This window comes from Fulmarus glacialis, unplaced genomic scaffold (genome assembly GCF_000690835.1).
Source record: "Fulmarus glacialis isolate BGI_N327 unplaced genomic scaffold, ASM69083v1 scaffold34234, whole genome shotgun sequence".
Taxonomy (NCBI): Eukaryota; Metazoa; Chordata; class Aves; order Procellariiformes; family Procellariidae; genus Fulmarus; species Fulmarus glacialis.
The window spans coordinates 5,284-15,184 of record NW_009210567.1 but is presented as its reverse complement, the minus strand read 5'-3'; the positions used below and the strand labels follow the sequence as shown (position 1 = coordinate 15,184).

Genomic DNA, 9,901 nt, shown 5'->3' with positions numbered 1-9,901 from the left:
CTCTTTCCTGTTGGTGTAGATCAGATCTCCATAGTACCTAAGTGTCTGTGCGCTGCAGTTATGAAATTTAACCTTTAGTCATTATTGTCACCCTGTTGGTGTGTACCATACAGTTCATTTACAACTTCAGCTTATTAAGGCTGAACAAGTGTTACTATGGAGGAATATAAACTGCATGCTGGTCAAATGTCGCAAACTACTAAAATCTGGAATTTAGTAGTGTATTTGCTTTACATCAGGTGTCTAACTACCTGAATTGGATGGTTCGTAATCTGGCTGACATGGAGATCCAGCTGGGTGCAGTGAAAAGAATCAATGGCCTTCTCAAAACAGAAGCTGAAAATTACGAAGGGCTCCTTTGTAAGTGCAGTTTTGTGCAGCATGCAGAAAGAGCTTGCTGAAATTTTAATGATTTTGCAGTGTGTTACCATGAAAAACATAGTAAATCACTTAATGAGCTGATTAATTTATTATGAGAGGGTTGATTTTTTGCTTGGTTTTTTTTTTTTCCCCCCATGCTCCTGGTACAGCTTCCTCACAGATTCCCCAGAACTGGCCAGACAGAGGGGAGATCCAAATCCAGAACCTCAGCGTCCGATATGACAGCAACTTAAAGCCAGTGCTAAAGCATGTTAATGCCCACATCTCTCCAGGACAAAAGGTAAAGCACTACAGTGACTCTGAGAAGCTCTTTAGACTAGCACATCTTAGAAATCACAAAGTTGAAAAAACATACCACAGTTTTGATGACTGAATTACAGAATTTTTTCTCTAAAAGAATGTAGTGCACTAGAAAGGAGTCTGCAGGTTTCTTAGTTTGGTGTGTTTAGGCATGCATTAGAGTGAGAAGTTAGAACTACACACCACTTCTCAGTATCCCAGTGCCTTGCTGACAGCACACAGTGCTGACAGAAGTGCCAAAAGAAGTGACAGTGACCCCTTACTGTGTTAGACCTACTTTCCATCATTCCCATGTGGCTCTCTTGCCTTTATTCCTATCGTTGCCACTCTTCTATTGTTCCTGTATACAGGACTGGCCTTGATTTATTCCTAAATGCTCAGACCCCTAAAGACAAGGAGTGAACTTAGGGATTGTTATGTCCAGTTCAGTTTGACTGAACTGTCAGGAGGACATGAGGATCATGTGGATCAGAACAGCTCCTCCATCCACTCATCTTAAGTGTCAAGTACAGACATTATCCACTTCCGCTCACCTGATGTTCATCTGCTCTCTCTGTCACAGATTGGGATCTGCGGCCGAACAGGCAGTGGAAAATCCTCTTTCTCTCTTGCGTTTTTCAGAATGGTTGACACTTTTGAGGGTAAGATTATGCTTGTGCATATGGGTCAAGCTTAGCTCCTGAAGGTGCTTTGATAGTCCTTTCCTTAACAGCAGCAGCTTTGAAGCGCAATCTTTGAATCTGCAGGACACACTCTCTGGCCTTGTTTAAACATGATATCATCTGTCACCTAACAGCTGTGCCATTGATAAGCTGGATCAATAAAAATTCTACTTGACAGGAGCAAAAGTCCTTTTGTGCTGTTAAATCACAACAGTAGGAGCAAACCATAAAAGGGGAAGGTGTTCAAGTACAGTGAAGGCACAAGGCACAGATAGGACCCACTGGGCCCAGAAAAACTCAGCAACTGGGCATTGCAGTTTGGCCTGCTGCCCTGGAATTTCCTGCCATGTTTCCTGCTATGTGTGCCATGTCCATGTGCCTCATGGATGCCTTCCTGTGCATCTCAAAAAATTTTAGCCTTGGTTTCCCAGCTACATCGCCCACAGAGCCGTTACGCAGAGCCAGACAGTTGTACTTGGAGATAAAATTTCGAAGTGCTCAACAGTAATTTGGCTTTTTGAAACGCTTGTTCCCCCTGGTAACTAGTCCCTGGTTGAATTAACCTCTTACCTTCTTGTTTGGTAGATGTTTGTAATGGTCAAGCAGAGAAGTAGTGTGTCTAATCATTCATAAAATATTACAGGTATTCTTTGTATTCCTCCCAGCTGAGGCTTAGTCTCGAGACAGTTGTGCTTGCTGCTTAACCAAAACTTGTTTCATTAGTGAATAAGAGGATACGCAGTTTATGTTCCTGCTGTACTGTATTGCAACCTGAAAGCGAGCCATGTCTTTGCCAGCAGCTGTGTGGCGTGATAAACGATCTAGCAGACTATCAATTTTCTTTTGAATAGGAAGGATTATCATTGATGGTATAGATATCGCTAAGCTCCCCTTACAGACGTTGAGATCCAGGCTGTCAATCATTCTCCAAGATCCTATTTTATTCAGCGGAACAATCCGGTAAGCATTAAGCACCAGCAATAAAAAACATATAATGACTTATATGCCATTATATATTATGATTATACCATATAATGACTTTTACAGAATTGCTGATAGCAAACTGTTCATTCCAGTCCCCTCAGTTGGAGTAGGGGGGATCACTGCTCTGTCTGTGCTTTTTACCCACCCCTGCCAGACTGCACCTTCCCAGTGCCTGAGCGCGGTCAGCACGCTGTTGGCAAAAGGCATCCCATGCCTGGGAAGCAGGGAAAGTCACTATTTATTCCTCCAGGATCGAGTAATCAGTTTAGCTCACTGATCAAATACCCATAACCACCCAGAACTTCTTGAAACCTTCTTCCTCCTACATCTGTTTTCATCTGTCTGCCTTAAAAAATGATGTGGAAAGAATGCAGACTAAAAAATTAATGTAGAAAAAGAAGAAGTGGAACAATTTGAGAAGTACTGGGGGATGTCTGGGATGTTTTATCCTGGAGCCTTTATCCATGTTCCTCTTCTAGTCTTTGAGATGTTCTTTCATCTGTGAGAATGTCTGTGAGACTATTCTTTCTCTGAGAGCATGATGCAGTAGAAACAGTGGCAAAAAGCTCCACAGTCTCCAACAAATGTCCTTCCCTGTGTCAGTGGCATTTACCTTAGAAAGGAACAGTACAATCCTCAGTGGAGAGTTACATCACCTGCAGTTACAGTTTCTACATAAAAGTCATTAGAGTTCACTGAAAATGATACAGCCTTCTGTGGTTTGCTGACTCCACATTAATACAGATCCCAAGATTATCTCCTGAACTTGCCTGAACAGAGCATGATTCATTCATGTTAGAGGATGAGGTGACTGTGTACCTTTGTTTTATTAATTAACCTATTAAAAATTTATTTAGGCCAGCATCAGTCATTTACAGCACATACAGTAGGAGTAAAAAGTAAAAATAAGAAGTGTTAGGCACCATTGAATCTTTTATTTCTGATTATCATTCTATATATTAATATGACATGAGATTCACATTTGTTGCTATCATTTCTGGGCTACAGCAAGCTAAAATAACATTCATCTGTTCATAAATCCCAAGATTTGTTCAGTTGTAGTGAAGACTTGCATTTCGTAATTCAGTATGAAGCTTGATTGTTCTGCTTAGCATTGCTATAGCAGTAAAGAACAAAGAGACATTGGATTTAAAAGGAGAGATGGTAGAATTTTGGCCTTTGTTAAAAAAAGAATGTTAATTTAAACTGATTATATTCACAGCTTTTTTTCTGCAGAGCTTTTTCTAGTAAAATGTGAGAATTTTTTAACTTTATTCAGAACAAAATAAATTCTAAAACCACAAAAATATCTGCAAAACAGGAAGCTTTTCCCATTCTGCTCAACTGAAAGAGTCAAATTTTGTTCTTAATCACATTGGTATAAATGTTCACCAGTCTGCAAAATTCAGTGGATTTATACCTACGATAGATCAGAATCAGGCCCAGATCTTTAGCATAGAATTCTGATTATTTGCAAGTTTGTTTCTAAGCGCACTAAAAGAAGAAATACATTGCAGAAGTTTATATTGACTGATATTCTTGAATTACACATAACTGTAGGTTTAACTTGGACCCTGAGAAGAAATGCACTGACAGCATGCTGTGGGAAGCATTGGAAATAGCACAGCTCAAGCATGTGGTGAAAGCACTCCCTGGGGGCCTAGGTAACAAGACTTGCTTCTTGAGAAGATTGCTTCCAGTGTTCACAACATTTCACGTTTGCTATTTATTAAAAAGGTAGTTGCTGAAGAAAAAGCTTCTTAGGTTTATGGAAGGTGACAAAAAGTACTTGCATGCAGGCAAAGGTCCTATATCCATCCAACTCCCTTAGCAACTGCACCTGTGGGGCAGAATCTCTATTCAAGTCAATGGTAAAATTATTTCTTTATTTCAGTATGTCTTCGTTATGAAGCATTGAGGTTTATGGGTCTTGTGAATTCAAATAAGGTGTAAAGAAGTCAGGTGTTATCTAGAATATGTACTTTTGTATTTTCCAATAGTCGTGTCCAGGGAGGAAGATTTCAAAAGCTTAAAGGTGTGCATCATTTGGCCATGGAAAAAAAAAACAAAACAAAACAAAACAAAAAAAAACAAAACAAAACACCAGTCCCAAAACCTTAAAAATGGTAAAGCCTTAAGGTAAAGAAATGATGGATGCCACTTTGACAGGGGGATGCAGTGTCCTAGACTGCACGTGTTCCAGAGAAACTCGCTCTTAAACATCCTTAGCTACTTTGATGTCTAATAGATATAAAAAATATAGTGAGACAGAAGTACTGGTTGTTTTGAACAATGGAAATAAACAGGCAAAATTGGGTCACCAGCAGCTGTAAACCTAGGTAATGTTACTTTGAAAATCTTTATGCTGAAGGCGAGTCATTATTTTCCAAGCATATGCTCTACTCTGATCTGACCCTCTCATACAACACCCCCCCCACACCCCCCCATAAATATTGTTTTTGCTGTATCATTTCCAGATGCTATAGTCACAGAAGGGGGTGAAAATTTTAGCCAGGGCCAAAGACAGCTGTTCTGCCTAGCAAGGGCTTTTGTGCGGAAGACGAGCATCTTCATCATGGATGAAGCCACAGCATCTATTGACATGGCAACAGTGAGTCTGGAGTGTTTCTGATTTCTGGCTTTACTTGAGGGGGAAGACAACTGCTAATATGCGAAGAAAAAGGTGGAAGGCAATTCTATCTACTCTGTAATATGTTACACCCTATTTAGTGCAGACGTGCTTACAAGTCCAGGTAGTTGTGAGTCATTGCTAACTAATCTAAAGAGCTTTTAAATCATTTTACTAGGGGTTTAATAGTTATTCCAGCATTGCTTGCATTAGGAAAATGAGGCATGTTATTTTCATTGGCAGTTTGATTTCCTAAAGTAAACAAAGCTTTGGAAGGTCAGCTGGGATGGTCAGTGAAGGGTAAATTGGCAAGCAGACAAATTTCCCCAGCATGGTGGACAGGACAAGTCAGGAAGTTAGAAGGCTTGAAAGTAGAGTCAAGGAAATAGACATAGAAAAGACATACTGGATTATTGCATTAATTGCCTGAAATTGCTAGACAGAGGTTAAACCACACAATAATATTGCACTGACTGGATTTTAGCCAAATAGAACAGTACATTCTTAGGATTTTTTTTTTTCCTGTTATGTTGTTACGAGAAATGTTTCAGTCTTCTTCATTCTATGAATAAAGAATATAGTTGGAGGGGTTTATTACAACAGCTACGATTTTTAGTTCTGTAAAATGTTAGTGTTGGGTGTCAGTAATGTTGGGAATTATACTGTACACAGCCCAGTTAAAACACATTTTGCATTTTGACGCATTGAGGATATAGTTCCTCCCTTGAGACCCGTACCTAAAGAACAGATAATAGCAAATAAAGGCATCTGGGCTAGTGATGTTTCTAGGCAGTTTGGTACACAAGAACGTTTCCTGAATAGCAAAGGATGAGTACTTGTTGAGTGAGTGTTGTATGTTAAGACTATCTTAAATATCATCTCCACTGTTAAATATGCCAGGTACAGCACACTCCCTTGCTTATCCCTGCCACCCCTTGGTGTTAGATGTCCCCAGTGTGCTGGGACATTCCTGGGCTTCTAGCAGGGTGAAGAACGCACCGCAGGGGCGCTAGCATGCAGGCAGCCTGGCAGCACCCTGAATTCACCTTTGATTTCCTCACTGTAAAACTGAGGTCAGGATAGCAGGGGTTTGGGAGCCGGAGCACAGCTCTCGTGTGCGCCGAAGCCTGGAGGCAGTGGGGGTGGCAGGAGCAAGCAGGGCTGTTTAACTGGAGACCAGGCTCTGACTTAGTTCTGACATGTAGTTAATTTTTCATTTCTGCAACAAAGGACCAATAGAAACATGGATTAATCAGTGGTTACCTAAGCCTTCTTAGAGTCTGTGTGTCTGTCATGTAACTTCTGTTGTTTGAAAAGCAACAAATGTTTTTCTTTACATAGGAGAACATACTCCAGAAGGTAGTCATGACTGCGTTTGCTGACCGTACTGTGGTTACAATAGCAGTAAGTAGTCTCTGCTGCCGTTCTAATGCAAACAAGAATCAGAAATGCCACATTAGTCAATTCTTATTAATGTTAATAAATGTGTTAATTTGGCCATTAATCTTTTTTAATGCGGTGTTTAAGTGTAAGCTTTCTTTTCCATTTTAAACTACTCTCTTATTTAAATACATAACAGCAGCTTCTTAAATGTGATGCTGAGTCTGATTGTGGGTAAAGGCGTGTAATATAAGTATGCAGTCTATTTTCTGTTACCAATTTTAGGCTAATTTAAAATATAATATGACTGACTACTGTGAAATCTAAGAATAAGTTTCATCAAGCTACAGTAATCATTTAACTAAGGACAAGTAAAATTGTGTGGTAGTTCTGCCACTGGATAAAGCAATTATGTTTCAGAATTTAAACAAATAAATGGCAATCTTACTAACTTTTAAAAATAAACATTCCATCCCTGTTGACAGTGATTAAATTTAAGTTTGCATATTCTTGAAGTGATTAGATAAAGATCTCAAGTATCTATAAAAAAAATGTTTATGAAAGAGCTTTGACCTGAATCAAAGCAGTTGGCTCAACAGATATGTCAGAAGCAATACATATCTTTCAGTCCTCTAATTGCTAAAAATACACATATTTCAGGGACGTGAAATAAAATCATTATGCTTCTTAACATTTAAAAATTAAACACAAGAAATCTATGCTCAGGAATCTTACAGCATCTTTTTATTTTCACCTAGCAAACGTGTAACAGAAAATGTGATTTATCTTACGGTATCCATTCAGTGTGTCGTTATAAAAAAAGCAAAGGAATCATAAGCATGAAATTCCCTGATTTCTCTGCATGAAAATTCTGAGTTGCACTGCATTTTTTATGTATGTATCTTTTTCAGTTTGTTTGGGGATAGGGTGAGAAAGTTTTATTCATCTTTTGCTCTTTTAGTGAGTTTTGAACTGCACAGTTCAAACAAACAGCATTTTGGAATAAACTTACTTTGAATGTTTTTACTTCCAAGTGTAACTATGGTGGGTTTGTATTCAAAACACTCTGTAATAGAAACATAATGTGGGTTTTTGGGGGGGGAGTTGGGTAGTAGTTTGGGTTCTGGTGTTTGGGGGTTTTTTTTCCCCCAGCGGAAGCCGTATATTCCTAATTTTTGCTTAGGAAGAATAGGAATAGGAAGAGTATGGTACTGGGTCTATATTATTATCTATGTTACTTTACCAGAATGGCAGCATTGATTGTGTTATACTGAAAGAGATCAGACAAGAAGGGCAGCAAGTACAACTGGAATGTGATATTTCAGTCCCCTCCCCCTGCCTGTGGACTGGATAAATGTCACAGAAGGACTGCAGCAGAGATGAGATTTGTAGATGCCATCAGTGATTATTTCATGGAACATCTGGTTAGGAAGCCACAGAAGGAAATACAAGAGTTGTTCTGGTACTGAAGGTGCCCAAGATCTGATTAGGAGCCTTTTGGGTGAAGAGTGACTGTGTAACAGAGACCACAGTATTCTGAGATTAAATATCCCTGCAGGAGTAATGCAGACCCAAAAAATCCAATGCAGTTACACTCAACTTTAAAAAGTGGAATTCTGTAAAAATGAGGAGGCTTGCTAAAAACAAAACGCAAAAATAAGTGGGGGAAAAGAAAAGCTAAAAGAGGAAGTGAAGAAAATTGAATCTACAGGCATTATGGAAATTATTGAAGGATTTTATTCAAAAATCCCAGGGCCAATGCATGCTATTTATTAGGAAAGGCTTGAGTAAGGATAGAAAGAAGCTGGTATGGCTAAACAAATAAAAAAAACTATTAGAAACAAGAAGGCATTCTTGTAAAAGCTGAACTCATAGCCAAATAAAGAAAACAGAAATGATCATAAGTTCTGGCATGTTACATGTGAAAATGCAATAAGGCAGGCCAAAAAGAAAAAAAAAAAGTATGAGCGCAGCTTCTGGAAGCCATCAAAACTAGTAATGAATCCCTGAAACACACCAGGAGCAAGAAGTCTGTCAATTTATGGGGCCATTTGATGATCGATACATGAAAGGAATGCTCAGGAAAGATAACGGTATTGCAGAAAAGCTAAATTAATTATTTTCAGTATTTACTGTGGAAAAAACTGGGGAGGTTTCTTCCTAATAAAATAAATTAATCAAATGTTAGGGCTTACTAGGAAAAGGGTAGAGAACAAAAAAGAAAACATCATACCACTGTATAAGTCCATAGTTCGCACATACCTTGAATATTGTGCGTAGTTCCAGTCTTCTCATCCCCAGAATGACACGTTTCAACTGAAAAATGTTGAGAAGCACAAGGTTGATCGGAGATGTGGAACTGCTCCTTAAGGGGAGCAGCTGAGTAGGCTAGGCCTCTTCTGCCTGGAGGAAGGACAACATAAGGACACATGAGAGAGGTCTGCAAAATCATGAGGCCAGGGGGAAGAGGCATCAGGTCAAGCTCTGAGCAGCGAGGCCCAGAGCATACAAAAGGGGATACTTGTTCACGCAGTGGGGAGCAAGCCGGGAAAAATCTTTTCCAAAGGATGTGGATGCAAAACCTTTTATGAAAGCTCAAGAGAAGATGTGTGCAAGGTCTTAGAAGAGAGATCTATCCAGTTTTACAAACAGACAAATCACACCAAGCTCAGGAACCCCCCTGATCTAGACCTAGTCCAGGACTGGGAGAGTACCCACATGCAGTATCGCACTCGCTTGCCCTGATCCCACTCTTCCTGGCTACCTTCTTGTGGCAGTGCTTGGGGGCAGGACTGGGCTAGGGATATTGTAGTCTGAACTCATATGACGATTCATACCCAAAAACCTATGTGCAATTTAGGTACTTGAATATCCACGTGGCTCGTGGTCTGTATATTTATCAGCAGTATTTGCACAGTAAATTAGGATGAAAAGTACCACAAGTAGCCTGGATCAAACTTGAACTTGACAGGAAAATTAACTTCTGGAAATCTGTCTTATCCTGGAATATATTTGATAGATACACTGAACTGGTGTTTCGTTTATTTGTTTTTCAGCACCGCGTGCACACTATTCTCAATGCAGATTTGGTTATTGTAATGAAGAGAGGGGTTATTTTGGAATATGACAAGCCTGAGGTTCTGCTAGAACAAGAAGACAGTGTCTTTGCTTCTTTTGTACAAGCAGATAAGTAATAAAAATAAATGAAGCATTTTAAAGTACAATTGTATTATTTTCTAAAAATGTAAAATACCTGTAAATAAATATTATTTCATAATAAATTGAGGTTTTCCTTTTTTAATAAAATGAGCCATTTTTCTCCATCTTAAATATTAATGAATTATCCATGTACTTTCCTTTTTTTGTGTACTACTACTCTTCTTTTTATTTGCTACCAAAGAGTCATGAAATACGGTTGAAACAAACTACATGGGTGACATATGACAGGATACACATCAAACAAACATAGCCAGCACGGAGTTTTTATGTAACTCTTAAACCTCTTTTGTCATTTTATTAACATGTTATTTTTTATGCGTCATAGCCCTACTGTAGATAATGCTCA

At 39.0% G+C, this 9,901-nt stretch overlaps 1 protein-coding gene across 1 annotated transcript in view; it reads left to right on the top strand.

The window, feature by feature from the left end:
* Positions 1–9,618, top strand: part of LOC104076374 (ATP-binding cassette sub-family C member 8-like) — a gene marked incomplete at its 5' end in the record, with an annotated part of 47,160 nt that extends 37,542 nt beyond the window's left edge. The window contains 8 exons of the mRNA XM_009577212.1: positions 240–360; positions 531–661; positions 1,244–1,322; positions 2,195–2,303; positions 3,888–3,991; positions 4,805–4,938; positions 6,298–6,360; positions 9,393–9,618. Of these exons, the coding sequence (XP_009575507.1) occupies positions 240–360; positions 531–661; positions 1,244–1,322; positions 2,195–2,303; positions 3,888–3,991; positions 4,805–4,938; positions 6,298–6,360; positions 9,393–9,530 (879 nt within the window). The remainder of the gene's footprint in view (positions 1–239; positions 361–530; positions 662–1,243; positions 1,323–2,194; positions 2,304–3,887; positions 3,992–4,804; positions 4,939–6,297; positions 6,361–9,392) is intronic.
* Positions 9,619–9,901: the final 283 nt, after the last annotated feature.